The 23,918-nt window shown below is 37.4% G+C and overlaps 1 protein-coding gene across 2 annotated transcripts in view; it reads left to right on the forward strand.

Annotated features, from left to right (window-relative positions):
* The window catches only part of ptpn6 (protein tyrosine phosphatase non-receptor type 6), a 52,962-nt gene that overhangs the window by 25,319 nt on the left and 3,725 nt on the right, over positions 1 to 23,918 (forward strand). For both annotated transcript variants that reach the window (XM_057833802.1, XM_057833803.1), the window contains 11 exons: positions 1,969 to 2,152; positions 2,211 to 2,327; positions 7,844 to 7,972; positions 10,831 to 10,927; positions 14,247 to 14,326; positions 14,397 to 14,543; positions 16,648 to 16,779; positions 16,854 to 17,008; positions 18,248 to 18,315; positions 19,349 to 19,500; positions 19,662 to 19,726. In XM_057833802.1, coding sequence (XP_057689785.1) covers positions 1,969 to 2,152; positions 2,211 to 2,327; positions 7,844 to 7,972; positions 10,831 to 10,927; positions 14,247 to 14,326; positions 14,397 to 14,543; positions 16,648 to 16,779; positions 16,854 to 17,008; positions 18,248 to 18,315; positions 19,349 to 19,500; positions 19,662 to 19,726 — 1,326 coding nt within the window. The remainder of the gene's footprint in view (positions 1 to 1,968; positions 2,153 to 2,210; positions 2,328 to 7,843; positions 7,973 to 10,830; positions 10,928 to 14,246; positions 14,327 to 14,396; positions 14,544 to 16,647; positions 16,780 to 16,853; positions 17,009 to 18,247; positions 18,316 to 19,348; positions 19,501 to 19,661; positions 19,727 to 23,918) is intronic.

The raw sequence follows: 23,918 nt of genomic DNA on the forward strand, positions 1-23,918 counted from the left end.
AACTGTTTTTGCTGTTTTAATGAAAACAAAATAATAAAAAGATATTAAAAAAAAAAAAAAAAAAAACTTTTTCCCTTTCTGTTTTATTAGGGAAATAAGTTAAATAAATCAGTAAAAATTAAATTTAAAAAAAAAAAAAAAAATATTTTTTTCATTTTTCAATTTAAAAAACTAATACATTTCCCTCCTTTTTTAATTTTATTAAACACAAAATGAAAATTTTGAAATATAAGAGGCTGAAAAATATATTTTGTCTATTTTTTTGTCATTAGTACCACTAAATGATTAATCGACTCTCAAAATAGTTAGTGACTCATTTACTAATCCAGTGCTTCCCAATTATTTTCTGTTACGCCCCCCCCCCCCCCCCCCCCAGGAAAGACGTAAACGTTCCGCGCCCTCCCAACTCCCTGCCACCTCTGTAAATATACTGTAGTATCATTTGTATATAAAATTCTTTATTATTATAAATACAACTCTGCATAACATTGTTCTTTTTAATATTTTTAATAAAAAGTAATATAGATCAACTTATAATAAAGTGTAAAAAAAAAAAAAACAACCACATCCATTCTGTAAAAATAAACTCAAGATACATTTTTTGACCGTTTGATGCTGAAAAATAAAATTGAATGAAATCAATAAATAATAATAAATTCAAATTGATTAGCAACATTAACTCCTTAGGACAATATGTAGAACAATTAGACCGAAAAAACAAAAATTAATAGAACAAAAGGACAGTGTCATTGGACAGAGGGACAGTTTTTATTTTTGCTGCAGGCAGTATCAGCTCTTTTGCTATGGTGTGGGGCACTGAGCAGCTTGGTATGCCACCTTATATGATGCTGACAGTGCTCGCTGGTTTACTGATGTAACACTAACAAAGCGGGAGGATTGTTGGCAATATTTGGCACTCGCTGAAAAAAAAAAAAATCATGGTGTCCGCTGCGAAATAAACAGTCTAGTCTTGCCTCGTTGCCCACTGTACTAAAAATCCAAGCCAAAAGCTAAATGCTACGTATGCTTCATCATATTTCCTTGTCTAAGCTTTTCATATCTCCCGAGCTCTTTGCTGTGTGCTCTTGTTTTGTTCAAAAATACTGCACACACGCTGAAAATGAGAGTGGCACTGCCACCCACTGAGTGGATGTGCCATTACACTTTATTATAAAAATGTATGTTCCCCAAGGTCACATGCGCCACCCCCAGCATCGCTCAGCGCCAACCTGGGGGGGCCCGCCCCACTATTTGAGAAGTACTGTGCTAATCCATTAGTTGTCGATTAGTAGATTAGAAGCAATATTTCCACATGTCAAAATGACAAAATTCCAAATGAATAAATGGATTTCAGAAAAAAAAATCTTTTGTTGTTTTGGAAACCTAACAAGAATTTTTCTTGAAATTATTAGTTTTATTTTATCTAAAATTAATAATTTCAATACAATAAAAAATAAAAAAATCCTTCCTTTTTTAATTTTATCAAATGTAAAATGAAAACTATGAAATATATTAAGAGGCTTAAAAATATATTTTGTCTATTTTGAGGTCATCAGTATCGCTAAACGATTACCGTCACCAACTCTCAAAATAGTTGGTGACTCATTTGCTAATCCATTAGTTATCGATCAGTAGATTAGAAGCAATATTTCCACATGTCAAAATGACAAAATTCCAAATGAATAAATGGATTTTAGAAAAATATCTGTTGTTTTGTAAAACCTAACAAAACATTTTCTTGAAATTATTAGTTTTTTTTTTTATCTAAAACTCATAATTTCAAGAAAATTGAAAACTATTAAATGCCTAACCCCTCAAAAAGCAAATTAAAATGAACTAGAGAACATAAAATCAAAACTATGAGACTAATGAGACTCCAAAACAATCGTAATCTTAGTGTAAAACAAGTATAACGTGTAAATTGTGCCAATCCAGTTCACCTGACCTCATCCCTCATGTCCTGCCCAGATGGTTTCACGGCCACCTGTCCGGCCCAAACGCCGAGAAGATGCTGATCACTCGGGAAGAATCGGGCACCTTCCTGGTCCGAGAGTCGCTGTCCAAGCCGGGAGATTTTGTGCTGACTGTTCTGACGGACGAGCGAAGCAAAACGGGGGCGAGGAGGGTGTCCCACATCAAGATCATGTGTCAGGTGCGTGCATGTAGTTTTTAAGTTGTTTCGATTATATCTAATTATTCTCTCTTTGTAGAATGAGCGCTACACCGTGGGAGGCTCAGATATGTTTGACACGTTAAGCGACTTGGTGGAATTCTACAAACGGAAAGGCATCGAGGAAATTTCCGGAAACTGGGTATACCTTAAACAAGTAAGCACAGTCTTTCCTGTAGTGTTGCATACTTTTACCATGTTTTGGCTCCCGATACCAATTCCGACACCTGACTATGTGGTATCAGATGAGGCTGATACCGTACCAATACCACGTTTTTTTGAAGAGAAAACAAAAAAGTATATAAATATTTCCTTTAATACTGAATTACTGTGTACACGAGTGTAAAGTATCGTATTTTTCTGACTATAAGTCGCACCTGAGTATAGGACCATGTCTACACATAGCAGGGATTTTTAAAACCAAGGATCCTGCCCTAATACGTCGGGAAAAAAATAATTACGTCCACACCAGCACGTCTGTAGAAAAAAAAAAAAAGCTTCCAAAAAAGGCACCTGTCTTAATTCACTCCAAATATAACCATTGGTCTCATGTGTGACGTAGGGACAAAGTTTGTCGCATTCAGTGACGATCCACAGTTAAATCTTAGGTGATCAGTGTCCACATGATGGCGCCACAAACGCAGAACTCGCACATCTTCTCTTTGGACAGCGTTTTTAAGAACCGTCGTTTAAATGTGCTCATGCGTGTTGATCATCGGCCAAACCCTAGAAAAAGTTCTTCTTTTTGCCAAATACCCTGCTATAGAGCCTACCCACGTACCACGTGCTCGCTGTATGGTTCCGCCCACTTGTCCGTCATTTTGACTCTGTATTAGCATTGTTTTCAATTGATGGCGGAATTTAAAATGCATTTCATGGAAGACCCGGTGCTTTCTGATGCCGCAAACTCACTGGATCTGTTGCATAAAAGGCGTTATGAGGAAAAGCTTCGTTCTATACAGTCGCCAGATCCATATTTGATGCCCAAATCGATGTTTTTCGACCCACTGTCTTCGCCCTGTCTGCTGACATCTGCTACGCTGATATTTACAATTATCTTGTCCACACAAAATCAGCCTATTCCCACGAAAATTTGAAAAACTTCAAGAGCTTGGAGGCTTATAATACTTCGTTGCTGGTTGGGTGAAACAGGTCCTCGTTCGGCAGGAATCTATCTTGTGCTTGGAAAGGTGAGTTACGAAATTTTCAATTCAAAATCTTTTGTTATTGCTAACATCCACTGTCTTGTCTAATGTATTTCATGTCGTTTGTCAATGGAGTTAAGGCTTTTAATGTTTATATGGTTTAGCGATAGCACTCTCACGACATACATACGTGTATGTTGTCGGCGATTAGCCTAGCAATGATCTTAATTGTGGTTATTTGTCAGCCCCGTAGACGAGGCCAGTTTCTTTCACTTGGTACCAGCTAAATATTATTCAAAAAATAACGATGGTGGAAGAAAGGGAAGTCACAAACATCTTGAATTTGAAACTATGTCGTACTACGTCGTATGTTGTCGGCGATTAGCCTCGCAATGATCTTAATTGTGGTTATTTGTCAGCCCCGTAGACGAGGCCAGTTTCTTTCACTTGGTACCAGCTAAATATTATTCAAAAAATAACGATGGTGGAAGAAAGGGAAGTCACAAACATCTTGAATTTGAAACTATGTCGTACTACGTCGTATGTTGTCGGCGATTAGCCTCGCAATGATCTTAATTGTGGTTATTTGTCAGCCCCGTAGACGAGGCCAGTTTCTTTCACTTGGTACCAGCTAAATATTATTCAAAAAATAACGATGGTGGAAGAAAGGGAAGTCACAAACATCTTGAATTTGAAACTATGTCGTACTACGTCGTATGTTGTCGGCGATTAGCCTAGCAATGATCTTAATTGTGGTTGTCAGGCCAAAACCCTCTAAATATATATTAAATGCATCTTACCGGATATAAAATGACTACTACATAGTCTGTGGTGATTTTTTGGTGTCCAGTTTTCACGTCGAATTGCAGCCGTCCATTTCGCTCTCCTCTTTGGATCCCTCGGAATACGGTAAAACTTCAAGTCTCTCCTTCCATCTTCTCTGTTAGTGCAACCAACAGCCACACACGCCTTCACCATTTTGATTATTAATGTTAAGGAGCAGAAAAACACGCCGTAAATAGGAGAAATGTACGTAGCCGTAAGAGGTTAACACTATGTTTTGACGGACAAGTGGGCGGAACCATACAGCGAGCACGTGGTACGTGGGTAGGCTCTATATGTAGACATGGCCTAAGTCGCACCAGCTAAAAAATAAAGAGAAAAAAAACAAAAACAAAAACAAGCTCAAGCTGCTCTCTTACACACAATGAGTCAATGACTTGCTACAGCAACTGTTCAACAAGTTAAACGATGATTGACGCATGCGGCGCTATTAAGTTTTGGCTTCCCAGCATCTCCGGCAAGATCAAACCTTGACGTCTGTTAATCATCGTTAACTTCAGTAAGCAACTCCAGTGCACTGCCTGACCAAGAAAAGCAACAGGAGGGAGAGTGAGACTACGTGATCGGATCGGGTCCGCTCATCTGTTTTTATTTATCTTTCAATAGAAAAAAAAAATCTGCAATGGACAGAGGGCGTGAAGTTTGAAGCGTGAAGTAGCGAGGGATCACTGTACAGGGTGACCAGAAAAAAACTCAAGAATTTTTAACAATCCTATAAAACCAAGAGAGAAAAAAATTTATATACGATAGTATATTTTTTTAAATTACGTCACCTTGTACGAATGCATTCTTGAAAAAAAGTGGGAATTTTTAAAGTGTGGACATGATCAAGTGGTAGCACTGCGAGACGATGACCTTGAGCCAGTAAACACTGCAGTTTTAGTAACCATAGTGAATTCAGGATGTAATTCACAGTATCCCAGCTGAGACATTTCAGCTGTCAGTGAATCTGGAATCTCAAGAGATTACAAGAATGCATTCTTACAGAGGACGTAATTCAAAGAAAGAAGAAAATTCCTTAATTGTTTTTTCAATGGCATGTCTCAAGGTTTGGTTTACGATAAAAAAAATAATTTTCGTCTATCACTCTTAATCATATTGGTTTGTTAAAAAGTTTGTTTTTTTGGGAGGGGTCACTCTGTATAAGTCGCACCAGAGTAGTGAGTATTAAGGCTGATTATGCTTCTGCGTTGTGGTGACGGCAGACCTACGCCGTTAACGCAGACCCGATTTACAACCCTACGCCGTAGCCTGATGTGCACCTCCAAAAAATCCAGACTATACATTACGTCAACGCGTCGTGACGTGAACGTCAAAGGAGTGCGATTGGTCCACTCAGAATGTTGTTTTCAAACATTCGCAAACGCCTTCTGTGTCGCCTACACTTCAACCTTTGTATTAATAACATTTGTTGTCCAATATTGATTAACTGAAGTTAATATACACATACCTGTCAAATAGTGACGTATGCCCTTACAAATTGGTGACTAATCTTACAACTGTTAGGTTTTGTGTTGGTTTTCTCCTAGTGCGACTTGTCCCTGTGATTGCCCATTGATTTCACCTGTAGTGCATGATCCTAGTGTATCCTCCAATCTGCATCCTCCTGTGTTACCCAGCTGTTCCTCGTTGTCTTGTTACCCCTTGTCTGCGTGTGTGTATATAAGCTCCCATTTTCTTTTCACTCCTTGTTGCGTCATCGTCAATGTCCATGTGCACGTCCGAACCTGTTCTCGTCTGTTTTTTCCAAGCCCTTGCGTCCCCCTCAGCAAGTTTTTGATACCCACCCTTTTGTTAGTGACCTGAGTTTTGTTTGCTGCGGTGTTTTTTGGGATCTCCACATTATTTCTTGATACTTTGTTTTTTGCTTCCTTAATTAAATCATTTTTGCACACTCTACCTGCCTCGCCTCCCTTTCCCTGAATTTGAGTCCACACACCACCTACCTGCCCGCATTCCTGACAACAATGTTGTGTATAGCGTGCAATATGAAACAAAAATAGAACTTAGTTTTTAAAACAATATGCATTTATTGGCAATATTGTAACATATAACCTGGTGCAATCAAAGAACAATCAATATCTTCAGCTACATCATGATTACTAAAATTTAACAGTGACTTTTGTTATAATTGTATTTAGCACTTTTGGCAATTTCTATCATGTCTTTCGATGGCTGCAATTCAGCTCGCAATTCAGTTTGACTTGGAGGTAGTTTGTTAGTGTGTCCAATTATAAATTAAAAAGGTCAATTGATAAAATTAACTTACCGATGCAATCTTTGAGTCAGGGAACATTTCTTTTGCTAATTCTGAGAAGTGATCAGCAATAGTTGCAGGCAAATTGTGTTCAGCAACAAATTGGCAGAATAAAATCTCCGCTTTCGTCACTTTCATTTTGCAGACCTCATTTTTATGACTTGTTTTTTTAATCTTACTTTTAAAAAGTAATCGATTACAGTTACAAATTACTTCTCCCAAAAAGTAATTGAGTTAGTAACTCAGTTACCAGCATGTAAGAGTAATTAGTTACTTAGTAAAGTAACTGGTGTTACCTTTCATGTTTTTTTTTCCATTTAAAAACAAACAAACAAAAAAACATAATAACCTTTGCTATGTTTGAAAGTCATTTAATGTTGTGAATCACCTGTTAAAGTTGTTAAAATTGCTCCCGTTTTTGTATTAGTTCCCTTTTGTCTACTTTCGACATGTGAAAGTTTTAAAACTGTTTCATTGTTTAAAGATAGATTCAAGTCAAGATTTTGCCGATTTAGGAGCATTTTAGATAAAAAGTTACTTAGGTTCGCCAAGAAGGTTCACTACAACAGAGCCTTTCTGAGAGGTCTACTGCTTTAAAATGGCGGCTGTTTACTAACGCCGCCGAGTCTGTCATTTCGCATATGTATGTGATATATACATAGGCGTGGATTGTAGGCTGTCGGCTAGAGTCAGGAAATATTGGAGCCACCTAGCCTAGCATCACGTTTGCTACAGTGTCACAACAAACAAACACTCTTCTCTCTCCGTGTCTCTGACTTTTCTCGCGTCATTCAACCAACGTATTAACGCATAGTAACGCTCATTGTCTCGTTGCCGAAACGGTGAAAAAATCCCAACGGAGTAAAAAAAACGTGATGCACGAAAAATGGACAGATTTCGAACGTACGGCGTATACATTTAAAAAATCAGTGCTCAATTGTACAAATTACGCCGAAACCGTACAACTTGACAGATATGTATAAACGTTCCAACTCCGTTGCCAGGAATTCCCCCAAATCCATACAAAGATGACGCCACACCCCTCTAGTGGCTTGGCTGTGAATTACAGAGCAATGCGTTCCCTTGATGCAGAACTTCGAATACTCAATGACGACGTAGGGTCTATACCATCGTTCTGCCAAACCTTGGGGGTGGGGAAAGTGCGACTTATAGTCCAGAAAATACGGTAATTGCTATCATGGCTTGGTCAGACACTGCTAAACAAATAAATCTGCCATTGACTGTGCTAGACATCCTTATTCATTTGAAGTGGGAGGGATCCCATCTCAAACTGACGTTTACTAGTGATAAAGTAACTGGTGGGATGAATAGAGGAACAACACATTTTATTTTTTACCTCATTGACTGCCATTTTCACACCACTTAATGAACAAGATTAATTCATTCATTATGGAATTGTGTTTGTAGCCATATTATTCCACCAGAGTGAACGCAGCAGATATCGATAGCCGTGTAAGACAACTGGACGAGACCACGCCCATGCAGCATGAGGCCGAGGGCGGGAAGAGCAAGGCGGGCTTCTGGGAGGAGTTTGATGTAAGTCAAATCAGGTCTCATGTCAAAATATTATGCATTATTATTAGGGCTGTCAAAATTATCGCGCTAACGGGCGGTAATTAATGTTTTAAATTAGTCACGTTACAATATTTGACGCAATTAACGTAAATGCCCCATTCAAACAGATTAAAATGACAGCACAGTGTCATGTCCACTTGTTACTTGTGTTTTTTGATGTTTTGTCGCCCTCTGCTGGCGCTTAGGTGCGACTGATTTTATGGGTTTCAGCACCATGAGCATTGTGTAATTATTGATATCAACAATGGCGAGCTGCTAGTGTATTTTTTGATTGAAAATTTTACACATTTTATTAAAACGAAAACATTGAGGGGTTTTAATATAAAATTTCTATAACTTGTACTAACATTTATCTTTTAAGAACTACAAGTCTTTCTATCCATGGATCGCTTTAACAGAATGTTAATGTTAATGCCATCTTGTTGATTTATTGTTATAATAAACAAATACAGTACTTATGTACAGGATGTTGAATGTATATATATCTGTCTTGTGGTTTATCTTTCCATTCCAACAATAATTTACAGAAAAATATGGCATATTTTATCAATGGTTTGAATTGCGATTAATTACAATTAATTAATTTTGAAGCTGTGATTAACTCGATTAAAAATTTTAATCGTTTGACAGCCCTAATTATTATATTATTGGCTCTCCCCAGTTGGACAATATTCAATTAAAGCAGTGGGCTGCCATCATGTGGTGGTGAAATTATAAATCCAAACAATTTCAGGATCTATTCAGACAAGCTTCACTGGTAGTATGGGGCACCGTTGTAAAGCACATCATGCTGAAAATTACGTCATCATTTTCTGACATTTAGCGCCACACAGAGTTAAAAACGTGGTGTGAAATTTTTACAGTCACTTTTTTTTTGCACATTTGCAAGATTGTTTAGCAACTTAAATATTTATTCTTAAATAATAAGTATTGGACTTGAAAGTGTAAATCCAGAACTGAATATTTATTTAAATGGTAAATGTAAATGTTAAATGTATTTCCGAAATGTAAATCTGATATGTACAGTATATCCTAAATATTTATCTGAAATTTATATTCGAAATATTTATTTTAAATCTGAATTTCCCGCGTTTCTCACAGTCAGCGAAGGTGGGTTGTAAGAAAATATGTCAGGCGTGTCAAATTTAGCCGAGACTATCGGCAGGGCTATTCTAACTGCAATACAAAGGCTTCCCAGTGAGAAACACGGGATTTTTGCAGTTGAAGTTAGAAAAGTCAACCTTGCTCTCAAGTCCAGTCCAACAGAGACCCCTCATGGCTATTCTTAGTAACTTTACTGGGCTTGTGCGTAAAAGTGACACTAAAAACACAAAATACTCCTTAAATGGTTTCTCCTAAATGTGTATTTTACCTAGATATTGTTATTATCACAATGATTCATGTCCAAGAGCCGACTGTCACCGTTGAGTAGGTTCTATCCATTTTCAAGCAACGTAAAGAAACAGTCTGAGCTATTCCAGCTTTTAGTTTACTTCCGGTCTCCAGTCATGTGAATTTGCATATTACGCTATAATTAGGGCTGTCAAACGATTAAAAATTTTAATCAAGTTAATCACAGCTTAAAATCAATTAATCGTAATAGACCGCTATTCAAACCATCTATAAAATATGCCATATTTTTCTGTAAATTATTGTTGGAATGGAAAGATAAGACAAGACGGATATATACATTCAACATACTGTACATAAGTACTGTATTTGTTTATTATAACAATAAATCAACAAGGTGGCATTAACATTATTAACATTCTGTTAAAGCGATCCATGGATAGAAAGACTTGTAGTTCTTAAAAGATAAATGTTAGTACAAGTTATAGAAATTTTATATTAAAACCCCTCTTAATGTTTTCGTTTTAATAAAGATTGTAAAATTTTCAATCAAAAAATAAACTAGTAGCTCGTCATTGTTGATGTCAAAAATAATTATGGTGCTGAAACCCATAAAATCAGTCTCCACCAAGCGCCAGCAGAGGGTGGGAAAACACCAAAAAAAGACAAGAAACAAGTGGAAATGACACTTTGCTGTCATTTTAATCCGTTTGAGTGGGGCATGTGCGTTAAATGCGTCAAATATTTTAACGTGATTAATTAAAAAATTTAACGCCCGTTAACGAGATAATTTTGACAGCCCGAGCTATAATATATAGTTGCAACCGTTTCCAGATAAAACATTTAAATTTAGTATTTATATTTAGTATTTATATTTAGATTTAAGATTTAGAATATTAATATAAAATTCAGATTTAAAAGAAATATTTCGAATATACATTTCAGATAAATATTTAGGATATACATATCAGATTTACATTTCGGAAATACATTTAACATTTACGTTTACGATTTAAATAAATATTTAGTTCGGGATTTACACATTCAAGTCCAATACTTATTATTTAAAAATAAATATTTAAGTTGCTAAACAATGTAAATGTGCAAAAAAAAAGTGACTGTAAAAATTTCACGCCACGTTTTTAACACTGTGTGGCGCTAAATGTGAGAAAATGTTGTCGAAATTTTCAGCATGATCTGCTTTACAAACAACGCCCCATACTGTAGTACAGTATATAGTTTCTCTGTGACATTGATGGCAATAGACGTCCAATCCAAATTGACTTTCAGCCCTGCCAGCCCTTCCAGTCAAAGTGGATTGGGTGTTAATCACCATTGAGTTGAAAGGAAATTTAAATAAACTATGACGTCTATGGATCTGCCTTATTATTTCTTATGCTGACTGCTTTATCGATTCCAAAGTTTTAGTCAACATTCAAATCCTCATACTTCTCTTGACTACCACCCAGGCTCTTCAAAAGTTGGAGGCAAAGGTGAAAAAGAGTCGAGAGGAAGGCCAAAGACCAGAGAATAAGACTAAAAACAGATACAAGAATATTCTTCCATGTAAGTATAATGTTGAAGTCTCTTCATATACAGTTGTGAACCTGAGTAAACTTATACTGTATGTATAGTGTACAGTGTTGTCACGGATTACTTAAAAAAGTGATTTAATTACTGATTACACCTCAAAAAAGCAATCCAGTTACTTTACTGATTAGTTTATTATCAAAGTAACTTATCAGTTACTTTTACCAATTTTTCTCCTCTTGCTGCCTCAACGTAAAAATAACAGAAAAATGTCATCACGTGTAATTGAGTTTTTCACATAAGGCTTAATCTTTGAGTTAGCAGGGGTTTAATTAGTTGATGGAGTTGATTTCAAACACCATTAACTCGCCCTAGCTCAGCCATTCCGGAGCCCTAAAACTAACAAATAACTGACAAACTGCGCGAAATTTGTTTAAATCAACTCCAACGACCAATTAAACCCCCGCTAACTCCAAGATTAAGCCTAATGTAAAAAATTCCGAACTTCCCGTTTGAAATAAAGACCTAGCCGTTAAAATGTTGTCTATAAAAGTTGTACGCCAATAAAACAAACAACAAAAATTAATGAAATGAACAAAAATCCTACAACGTAAAGTTTTCATAATGGGTCAAAATCATTTTTCAAACAGATCATGTGACTTGCACCTTGGAGACTATCCTTTGCTTTGCTTAGCCAAAACTACACCAGAGGAGGCAAATTCTACACCAGAGAACTTCTTTAAACCTAAGCTTTCAAACGCTACCAACAACAACTTCAACAGTTGATTGAACTCGAACAGTGTCAAGATGTGTTCATATATACAGTATTGGCCAAAAATTTGGAGACACCTCAAAGGTGGATACTTTGAAGAATGGAGAATACAAAACCTGTTTTCAGTTATTTCACTTATTTTTTGCCATTCTATATGTTCTGTTCATTCATAGTTTTGATGTCTTCAGTGAGAATTTACAATAGTAGTGAAAATATATAAAACGCAAAAATGATGGTGTCCAAACTTTTTTTTTTTTTTTTTTTTTTTTTTTTTTTTAAAACCTGTCCTGTTCAGCTGTTTGACACAGAGAATGGAAGTCTAAGTGCCCGGATTCTGAACAGTTTTAATGTTTCACATGGAGAGTCTGATATACTCCCATTGTGATCATTCAAAATACCTTTTTATTATGACAAAGCAGCGAACAGGAAGGGATTATGGGGGGACAGAAGAAAAGAAATACAAGAGAAGAAAGAAAAGAAACACATACACAAACAACAACAAGAAATACATTGAACATCTAAACTAGTTACTAATATGCTGGTGCTATTGTCAGCGAGATGTATTTCCGGTTTACACCATGTGGGGGCCAATTGGCCAGTGAAAGAGGAGAATGGGGGTGGGGGTGTCTATAAGACTATAAGCTAAGTGATTGAAAGGGGTAGAGTGTACACAAATCAGTTCTGTGATCTAGAACCCAGTAATCGTGTGAATCTCTTATGAGTGTAAGCCCGTTGGCGACCAACCCTACGCCGCCGCATCGCCAATCCCGGCACCGGAACCCCCAACCCGAGCATGCCCTACCACATCCAGCAGCACGCAAGCCCCACCGGGCGCGCGACAGCCACGCAGACGGGCGGAGAGACCGCGCGGGCGCCAACCCAGGGCCACGGCCCCCACCCAGCCAGCCCGGGGAGGGAGGGCGGGCGGGGGGGTGGGGGGGACATGCGCAGCCCATCCCTCCTCCCGCCGCCCAGCAAAGGAGCCACCGTCCCCCCCCCGGGACTCAGGGTGGTCCCCTGGGCCACCCGCGCGCCCATCAACCGGCCTTCAGGGATGGCAGGAGGGGACGCATCACCAACCCCACGCCTACACCCACCCCCGCCCGCCCACCCGGGCCACGAGCCACAGCCACAGCCCCCCAACCGGCACGGCACGCCACGGGACCCCCAGCGGCCCACCAAGCCCCAGGCAAGGCAGGGTCCCCCGACGGTGCAGGCGACACCCCGCTGATACACCGGCGCCCAGCCAGCGACCCGCGACGGAGCGCAGGGCGGATGCCCAGCCAGAGAAGAGAGGGGAAGGCGGAGGCAGGAGAACGCCCAGGAACTGCCACGGGGCGATGCAAGATCGGAGACCCGACCCCCCAACCCACTCCCGCGGCCGGCAGCCGAGGCAGAGGGGAGGCCACACCCCGGGAGCCACGCCATATAGAAAAAGTGTGGGACCCACCTACCACCCTATTACTGTGGCTGCCAGGTTCCCGACTGGCAGCCATCACCCAGCACCGTGATGGGGGTGTGAGGGGAGGGTAGTGCAATGTATGCATTAAAATAGGAGAGCTTGGCTTGGGGCAGTGGGACCGCAGCATGGAGTTTCTGTCCAGCCGCCCGTCCCACCGCCCTTTGCCGGAGCTCTCCTGTGGAGTATGATGTGTGTGGTGCATTTAAAAAAGGTGCAGGGATGGCGGGGCCTGTGGTGAGGAGGCAGCCGTGAGCCCCCCCCCCCCCCCCCCCCCCCCCCCCCCCCCAACAGGTCCCAACCATCCCACAGTCCAAACTTTTGACTTTAGTTTCAGAGTCTTCAACATGCTTTTCCCCCAGTCCCACAAATGTAAAACTCCACCTATGATTACAAACTCTAACTATAAAATGTACATAATAACTGCACATATTATAAAGGCTGGTTCCAAACTGTAGAAGTGCTGGCTGTCTAGTTACCTGTCGGCTTTGTTTCGAGTTTTTTCACGTTGTGCTGTAATTCCAAGTGCTTCCTCGTTGAATTGGAGGTCGAGTTTTTAGCGGTCGACAGTCTGCCTGAGCCAGCGCAGAGTTTGCAACGCACGGAGATATTTTTGTCATCTTTACTGGACGGATATGTGAAGTAATGGCTGTATCTCCAGTGAGCAACTGCAACCGTTTGTTGTATCTCTCCGGCTAGTCAGGCTATGTTGTTGACCGCCGTGGCACACAGCATGGTAATACACGTGACCATTTTTTTTCCCGATGAGAAAACGTGAGCTGTGATGTCACTCCCAAACTCAAGAGCAGTGTTTTCTATTCAAATGCTCTTCGTACATGAATACAGTATTCTTCATTCTACATACAGTATGAGGCAGCAACAAAATAGTAATGCACAGGCACTGAGGAAACTAACTTTAATCAGATTGCTGGCTTGGAAAAATGAACGCGTTAGATTGCTCGTTACTGAAAGAAAGTAATCAGATTACAGTAATGCGTTACTTAGTAAGTAAGACAACACGGATAGTGTAAATCTCAAGGTTCCACTGTATAAAAATGAAAATCATCTTTTGCAAGTACCGGTACTGTAGTTCTGGAGTAAATATTTTGAATTCTGTATCCCAGTCAACGATACCAGAGTCATCCTGGAGGACGGTGACCCCGAGGTCGTGGGTTCAGATTATATCAACGCCAACTACATCCGAGTACGTTCTAAAATTTTTGCGGGTCTCCTGAATAGAAACCTGATTTTGTGTTACCTGCCTGTAATTGTAGAACACCTTGTGGGAGTCGGAGAATCAGAAAGTTTACATTGCCACTCAGGGTTGCTTAGCCACGACCGTTAATGACTTCTGGCAGATGGTGTGGCAGGAAAACACTAGGGTCATCGTCATGACAACGAGGGAAGTGGAGAAAGGTCGGGTAAGTGGTTTTTCTCTTTGGTGCAGTTCATTGAAAGACAAATGCTCCTTGGTATTTCTCTGAAGCCACTAGGGGGCATAGTTTCATGCCTTTGGATGCTTGGCGTGGTTTGTTGTTCCTCATTGGTGTTTTTTTGTTTATGATTAAAACAAAATAAAATGCAGTATATATATTAATGTTAAGCATTAATAGCAAAGATCATTGAGGAATTGACACAAGATGAGGCCAAACCACTTCGTTTTCTTATTAGACTGGGCTTTAGTTCACCTTTGTTGTTTCCAGAAAGCACGCATTTTATAAATTTGGGAAATCCTAACTAATAATGTTCCGTTTTACTGTTATTGTGCAAGTTTTAAGAGATGTTTTATTTCAATTACAATAATTGCAATAATTTACATACGCTATAATTTGATTACTGTATTTTCCGGATTATAAATCATACTTTTTTTCCTAGTTTGGCTGGGCCTGCGACTTATACTCAGGTGCAATTTATATGATATTATTTATACTCAAAGCCTGCCCTCTACTTTGAGTTGTTGCAGTTCAAAAGTGATACTGAATATGAAGACTTGAATGAATTTGGTAGTGATTTGTAGTTAGATTGGCAGTTTGTTTTGTTTATCAGTATCTGAATAACTGTTAATATGTTAAAAGATATTAATTGATTCATTTGGGAATTTATTGTCAATTTCTTAGTCTGTGTTTTTGTTGTTTCACAGATTTATTTAAAATGTATTTCCTGTCCCACCTAGATTGTCCAGATTTATATCGAGGTAGATTTGTGTCTTTATTATTCGATCAAAAAAAATTGCTTTGATTAAAAAAAAAATTTAAAAAAAGTCGCTTCAATCAAAATAGATATATTTTCAATCAAAAAATAAGTCACTTCTATCCCCCCCAAAAAATAGTTTGAAAACATTTTCTTTGATTTTTTTTTTTTTTTGATTGAAACCATTTTTTTTTTTTTTTAATTGAAATAACTGTTTTAATTGAAGTAATGTTGGTTTGCGTTTGGGCTACATTTTGGCTAGGATATTTGTGTCTTTATTATTCAATCAAAAAATCAGTTGCTACAAACAAACAAAAAACATTTTCAAAAGAAAAATCACTTCAATCAAAAAAAAAAAAAGAAAAAAAAAGAAAAATTTCAATCATAGAAAAAAAGTTTCGTGAATGCGAAAAAAATATTTGAGACTCAAAAATTTGCATTTGAACACTTAATTTTTCATTGAAAATGTTTTCTTTGATTGAAGAAATCTTTTTTGTGTTTGGGCCATATTATGGGTAGGACATTTGTGTCTAAATCATTCAATCCCAAAAAAGTTGCTTCAATCAAAAAAAAAAATTTTCAATCATAAAAAAAATAATTAGCAAAAAAAAAATTGCCCTCCCCGAAAATATTCTTTTTATTTGAAATCACTATTTTTTTTGAAGTGTCACTTTTTTGTGTGCGCAAAAAGTTTTGAAATAGCGTTTTTGATTGAAGAGGAAACATTTTTGAAGTACCTTTTTTTTTGATTGAAGAGGAAAAAGTTTTGAAGGCACTTTTTCTGGCTTGAATCATTTTGACACAAATGTTCACTTCGTGCTATTGGTCAGACATGTTTGAGTGACAAGTGGCTACGCCAATGGCGTAAGCCTTAAAAGCTTGATGACGCAAGAATCATGGCCTCGTCAGACCGACACACAACACAACACAGCCGAAAATAGCGCACCATACATTTAATTCCTAGAAATGTATAATTTCAAATTTTCCATATGAATATTCAGAAATAATGCATCCAAAATTTAATGTTTTTCCCTCATAGTAGAGCAACTTTTAAATCAATTGCTTGATTGTTGCATTTTCGTCTGTTGTAAAGTCACATCAATTACATGAAAAGCTTCATTCATATGTGCCAGGCGCCAGAAAGCATGAAATCGAATCACTGCACTGACTCCAATGGATTAGACTGAACATAGTAGCTCTATTAGCAGCAGAAGTTGTAGCAATAATCTATAGTAGAAGCCTTAAAAGTTAAGTTTTCAAGATTGCATACAGAATTACAAAGCTAAAAAAGTGGCACTAATGCTGCCTTTTTTGTCATTTTTCCTACGTATGCAGAATAAATGTGTACCTTACTGGCCCGACAGCGAGGGCTCCAAGGTGTTGGGGCGCTACGTGGTGTCCATCAAGTCGGAGTGGGAAGCGGCCGATTACAAAGTTCGAGTCTTGGAGGTGGCGCTCGCCAGCAAGGTGAACACCTCACACCTCCGACTTGAAACTGAACAAAAAAAAATCTTACATTGTCACCTCACGTCATCCAACAGCCTAAACGTTCCCGCACCGTGTGGCACTACCAGTATTTAAGCTGGCCCGACCACGGCGTCCCCCAGGAGCCCGGCGGCGTCCTCAGCTTTCTCACGCAAGTGAATTCTAAACAAGAGGAATATCCTGATGCTGGTCCAATGATCATCCACTGCAGGTACACATACACGCAAAAAAACCTTGATCGGGTGTGACTCCTAAAATTCTGAATAGCTGCCATCACCTCAAGTCAGAGTAATCAGAATGCAAATATGAAGCAAGACAGCACCTTGGATAGCCTTGTAGCTGGAAAGATAGTAATTATGTAACCTACTTATGGCATGGCATGGCAAGGCCAGCCCATCTTGGCATATAATGAATAGTGATGTGTTAGGTTTGACAATTTGTTATAAAACAAAGTACACTGTGATATGTAAAGTCTGATTTTGCAGACAATGGGTAAATGCACTCAATGTAAGAAATATGATTTTTTTTTCTTTGATCTAAAATTTTTATTGGGAATTGAATGATTTAGACACAAATGTCCTACCCACAATATGGGCCAAACACAAAAAGGATTGCTTTAAAAATCAAAGAAAACATTTTCAATGAAAAATTAAGTGTTCAAATGGAAATTTTTGAGTCTTAAATATTTTTTGCATTGAAAAACTTTTTTTCTCTGAGTGATTTTTTTTTTGTTTTTTTTTGATTGAAGTGATTTTTCTTTTGAAAATACTTTTTTTGTTTGAAGTGACTTATTTTTTGATTGAAACCACCGATCAAATGGACAGGATTTATTTAAGTGTCATATAAACAGTAATTGTGGCTCTAAGATTGAGCCCTGAAGAACTCCATTCAGCCATTTAGATGTGAGCTCTTTCAGACATACAGGTCACAAACCAACTCACAGCACACTTCCACACACAAGTTAAAGAGCTTCTGTTTGTACATTGGAAAGATCAATAGGCTCTGCTCTTTATCTAAGTAGCTCAATATATCTTTAAAAAAAGTGCACTCTCATGCTTTCTAAAACAAGATTGCATATTCGTGTAAAATAAACTCCTAGTTCTTGTGAAGCAACATTGTGAAAACTAAAGCTCTCTGGTTTGTGAATGGATGGCGGTTTAACATTTCTGGATTAAGTTTCAAGTCAAATGACAATTCATCCTTGCGGAATGTTGCTTGCTGGTGACACCAGGTCTATTCAGGCTTGACTAAACATGTGATAGTTTGCCTATAAGATACAGTCAGTGGTGCCTTTATTTACCTATGTGAGAGCGCTTAACTCTTTGGCTGCCATTGACGGCAATAGATGTCCAATCCATTTGAACTGGGAGAGACTGGTGACGCTCATCCGTTGAGTGAACAACCTCAAGTCATTGTACCACTTTACTGATTCTGCAATGTGTCCATGCAGCGCCGGAATTGGTCGGACGGGTACCATTGTGGTGATTGACATGATCATTGAGACCATCGACACAATAGGTAAGGCTGCCATAGTTGACAACTAATTGATTATCAAATTAATCAATGACTATTTTGACCATTTATTAATCATTTAGAGCCATTGTTGACCTAAAAAAGTTTTAAATCCTCTTTTTTTGATCCTCCTAAGCGACAATATTATCTTGTATTAATTTCATCATTTACAGTTTTTGTTTAAAATAACAGTAACTATTCTTTACTGTTACTAAATGAGCAAAATTGTCTTAGTTTTATTTAACCCTTTCTTGCCAAAGGTATCACATTTGATACTCTTAGGATGTCATGATTTTAAGACTAATTCAGAATTTTGAAATGTCTTTCCTCAAAAAAAAAAAAAAAATGGATGCAAGTCAACTCATGCACCTGCAGGTTCCATGAGAAGAAAAAAAACAGGATTTAGCAAGGGTTATAGATATTACAGCGCTTATTACACATATTATTTTTTTTTCTTTTTTACAAATTTGGAAAAAACAAAGGTTTCATTAAGACTTTTTTTTTCAAATTTTGTGATTCTCTGACAATTGCTTCATATTGCAGGCATTAAAGGGTTAAAGATAATCAATGTAGTCATTTATCTTGTATTATTTGTATTTCTTAAAGGGGGGAAAAAACAGTAAAAATTCTCATTTATGTTGTATAATTGTTTGTTTTGTTAAAAAAATATCAAATCCGGTAAATATTCACATTGATTCTTTTTTGTATTTTTTACATGTTATTTTTTTGTAAAATTTTTTTAGCTTTATATCAATATATCAAATATAATAATTATTTTTTATTTTTTTAAATTATTTTTTTATTAAAAAAAAAAAAGAAAAACTGAAAAGTAAAAAATTTCTTTATTCTTTCAAATTGTTTTACTTTTATTGAACTATATTAAATTTTAATAATAATAATGACAATAATTTTAGCCCGTTTCAGCAAACATTTGAAAATATATTTACTTTTTACTTGTTTGTTTTATCTAAAAATATCGAACATTGTAAACATTACATTTATTTTGTATTCATTTTAAAGTTGTCCCGTTTCCCTCCAGGTCTAAACTGTGACATTGACATCTCCAAATACATCCAAATGGTGCGAGAGCAACGCTCGGGCATGGTACAAACAGAGGCTCAGTACAAGTTCATCTACTTAGCAGTATCTGAATACATCCAGACCACCAAAGCCAAAGATGGCGCCTCCATGGTGAGTTTTATTTTTCAGTTTTAATGGAACAAAATTTTTCCAGCGAGAAGTGAAAGTTCAGCATGTCGATAGGCCTTTGAACTTTTTTATCAGCGAGATGAACTTTGGCCTAAAAAGAAATCCATTGAGAGATGCCACTTCTGTCTGTCTCCTCTTTACAGGAGGCGGAGACAGAGTATGAAAATCTACAGCTCAAACACCCCATGGGGAGCAGGAATGTCACTAAGTGAGTGGAGAATCCAAAAAGTCATTCTAGGATAGTCTACAAAACAACTAATCAACAGAAAAACAAGATATTTTCATCCTTCTGCTGTGAATTGGAATGAATTTATCACTAGTAGATGTCCAATCCGTGCACATTCGCTGCCACCCTCCCACTTCGAACGGATTGGAAAAAAGAAAGAAAAAAAGTCAGAGCGTTTAAAAGGATGCTCGCCACGCTGAAGTTGATGCTAATGTGAATGCTATGCTAACGCAATGAATCACATTTAGTGTGTGAGGATCACTCAGCACAGACCTTTAAAGGCTAAAGCATCATTGCATATACTCTCATGCCAAGATCAGGAAACAAACAGCCTAGCTTGAAACACATCCTAAACTCCGGTTAGGAGACCGCGGGAGAGGCGCAACACATCTCATATGAGTGGCGCGACCCAAACACTGCTACAATGCAAGCTGACGTACTCCACGTACAATATGAAAATCATATAACGCATTGTGAACATATGACAGAAACTATGCCGCGTTTTCGTCTTGTTGTCAACGCGTCAGACGAAAACTGCCATTCGTTTCATTATGTTCTGGTCTCCCAAGCCACATTTTTAGCTTGTGATCGTCACTTCACCGTCCTTGAAAAATTGTTCGTCGAGGAAATATTTTCGTTATTGTCATTGTTGATGAAAACAACGCTGATAGGAAGTGACTCAAAGTCAACAGTAGCAACAAGTAACCTTTAAATGCCCTAAAATGAAAAGGAAATGACCTGCAAATGCCCATGAAAGACTGGCTGGGAATGCTCTTGTTTCAGTGCGCTAGGGCTAGCGCCATCAATGGTAGCCAGTGAGTAAACATAGAGGCTATTCCTAGATTTTGGCGGCTTTTTTTTTTTTTAAACAGTGACAAATTTTTCAAACAATATATTGATTCTTGCTGGGCGCATATCGGTAACCTTTTGGGCTACAAAGTATAGCAAAATACTGTGTCACCTTTTTGATATATTGTCACTAGTGTTGTTAATAAAGGCGTTAGAGCATAACAGCGTTATTCTTTGTCAGTAGTGACTAATCAAATTACAGTATTGGCCCGAATATAAGACAGCCCTGATTATAAGACAACCTCCTCTTTTTCAAGACTCAAGTTTGAAAAAAAGACTTTTTGAAACCCAAATTAATTTTCATACAGAAAATAATTACAGTACATCCGAAACAAATGATTATAACAATATATTTGAGAGAAAAAGCATGTTATTTTGTCTCATTCAAGTCTTAATATCTGAACATTTAAATATGTAAACTAGTGCTGCAACGATTAATCGATTAACTCAAGTATTCGATTAGAAAAAAAAGATTCGAATTAAATTTTGCTGCTTCGAGTAGTCGTTAAAGTGGCGTTGCAATGGTTTCTGTTGAAAGTGTTTGCATTTAGTTTTATTCTTCTTCTTATTATTTTATTCTAGTCTGCCTCATTTCATATGGCTGAATCCAGCTGCTCCATGTTAAAACCAACATAAGCCAAGTTTTTGTTTGAGCTAATGTTTTTTCTAATGCATTCGTAATTTAGATTATTGGTATACTGTATTTTTTATACGTTTTTTTTGTGGGAATATGTGTCGGAACCATTTGTTAAGAGCGTTGTTGAAAAAAAAAAGCATGAGTGTTTTATAGCATTTAAGCTAGTGCACTTTTGCTATGTAAGTTAGCCATTGTTCTTTTGTTGTACATAGATCCTTATTTATTTTTTTATACCGTTTAAGGCTCAGCTCAGGTATTTTAATTTTTCATGTTCCGTATCCGATTACTCGGTTATTCGAACTAACTAGTTCACCGATTAATTGACAACTAAATAATCGATAGTTGCAGCCCTAGTTTGAACAATTTACATCGAAAATAAAGACGATTGACTGAAAATGTTTCAATATTAAATGAAATGTCTTGTTTTCTCATCTAAATTTATAATTGCTCTCTACCTAAAAAAAATGTTTTATCCGATTTCTCGATTAATCGATAGAATTTTCAGTCGAATACTCGATTAGTAAAATATTCGATAGCTGCAGCCCTAATGTAAACTAAAGTGCAATCACATTCGTAAATGAATGGCTTCTGGTTTTTGAAATGTAAATGAACCAATCTACTGTGATAAAACAACAAAATTGCAATAACTGCATTAACCATCAAAGTGAAGTCTAACTGTAACTGTAGTCTTGAAACAAATCTGAATAAGGAAAAACATTGCAATAAAATAATGCAAACTGGTTAAACTTTGGAGTAGCTGAGATCAAGATTTGTTTTTCAAATGTAAAGTGCGTTATAAATAAAATGTATTATTATTATTATCTGTCATGAAAGAACATCACTTCAATGATATCTGGCGCCATTTAGCGTCGTGAATGGGGAGAGTAGCTGAGATCTGTCATGACAGAACATTGCTTCAATGATATCTGGCGCCATCTAGCGTCGTGAATGGGTATTATGTCTGGACCACGAATATAAGACGACCCCCTCTTTTTCAGTCCTATTTCAATGCAAAAAACACCGTCTTATATTTGGGCCAATACGGTAATTGCTTTTCCCATGTTTGCAACGATGTTACCGAGGATGTGAAGGCGAGCGTTACTACAATTTTGGTGAATGACGCGGGAGACACTCAGAAAGCAGAGCGAGAGGTGGGAGGAGGGAAAGGGGTTGTGACCCCATTGCAAACGCGATGCTAGGTGGCTCCGAGCATTAGCATAGCATTCGTGTTCTCACTAGTATTAGCATTTAGCGTGGCGATCGTCATCTTAAACTCTCGGGCAACTTTTTTTTTTACATACAGTTCATGGCGTTCAGGTGGGTACAATTAATTGAAAATAATGGAAAGTATGCATTATCATCACCAAGTGCGCATTGTCCTTGTAGATGCTACAATATATTAATAATTGTTTTTTGTTTTTATTATCAAAAGTAGTCACTTGCCCATAACTTTTATTGAATGACGTATACGTAAACCTTGTGGGATTTTTTTTCCTTTTTAAATCAAAACAATTACAGCAACGATGGGAGGAGAAGAGATTCAGAGCCTTACCTGCACATTGAAAAATATACAGTATATATATTAGGGGTGTTTCTCACAGCATTTGAGTGTTAAAGTTGTATACCATTACAATCTTACATAGATGAAATTTTCAAAAATGTAAAAAGTGTGACCTATGGTTTTTTTTTTTTTTGGAATGAAAAAGACAGTTCAATTCAATCAGTTAATATAAACGTATTTGATGTGAAAGACGTTATAGAATGGATCATGAAATAACTTGTTGAACATGAAAAGTAACGTCAGTTACTTTGCCGAATAAATACTTACCGTAATTTCCCGAATATAACGCGCTTTTTTTCCCCCAAAATCAACTTGAAAAATCATCGTGCGCATTATAAACGGGTACATGGATGGAGACAGAAATATATATATATATATATATATATATATATATATATATATATATATATATATATATATATATATATAGACCGATTTTTTTTTATTGACACGGCCACGTTGTGTTAAAGAAACGTATGCGGCGACCCGTTGCCGACCATTACGGTACGTGACGTCACCATTTTGTTTCGGTAATACTTCACTCTAATCGGCCGAATGATTTCGTCTGTGTTAAATTCTGCTTTTTTCACTCTTCATAAAGCACAGAATGTAGTTTCTTGAACTCATTTGAATCGACGTTTATTGCAGCTCCGCAACTCGGACCATAACAAACGTAAGCACACACACTTCCTGTGTCCGTCAACTATATCGGTCCCTCGGGAAACTCAAAGCCAAATAACAATAGGTCCTATTGTTACTGTCGTGTTGACATGACAGCGATGGGCTCTCACGGATTTCCGACTTACGTTCTCACTTTCATTTTACCGTAACAATCCATGGAAGAAACATTTATTCATCACGATGACACGAGTAAGTTATACAGCAGCCTTTAAAAGAAAAGTCACATCTGTTTTGTTTTCTGCTAGATTCTGGTAAGTTGGAGAAGTTGTCAAATCATATTATTCCCGTAAATATTGTCAGTTTATGGTAATGTTTTCAACTACCAATGTGCTATGCCTGAGCTGTGTTTCACCAGTCAGTAAAATGACATTTCTGTATCTGTACACGAGCTCTGTTTTCTTGTATTCTTCTATTTATTGGTGCTAAAATTAGGGTGCGCGTTATAA

This window comes from Corythoichthys intestinalis, chromosome 4 (genome assembly GCF_030265065.1).
Source record: "Corythoichthys intestinalis isolate RoL2023-P3 chromosome 4, ASM3026506v1, whole genome shotgun sequence".
NCBI lineage: Eukaryota > Metazoa > Chordata > Actinopteri > Syngnathiformes > Syngnathidae > Corythoichthys > Corythoichthys intestinalis.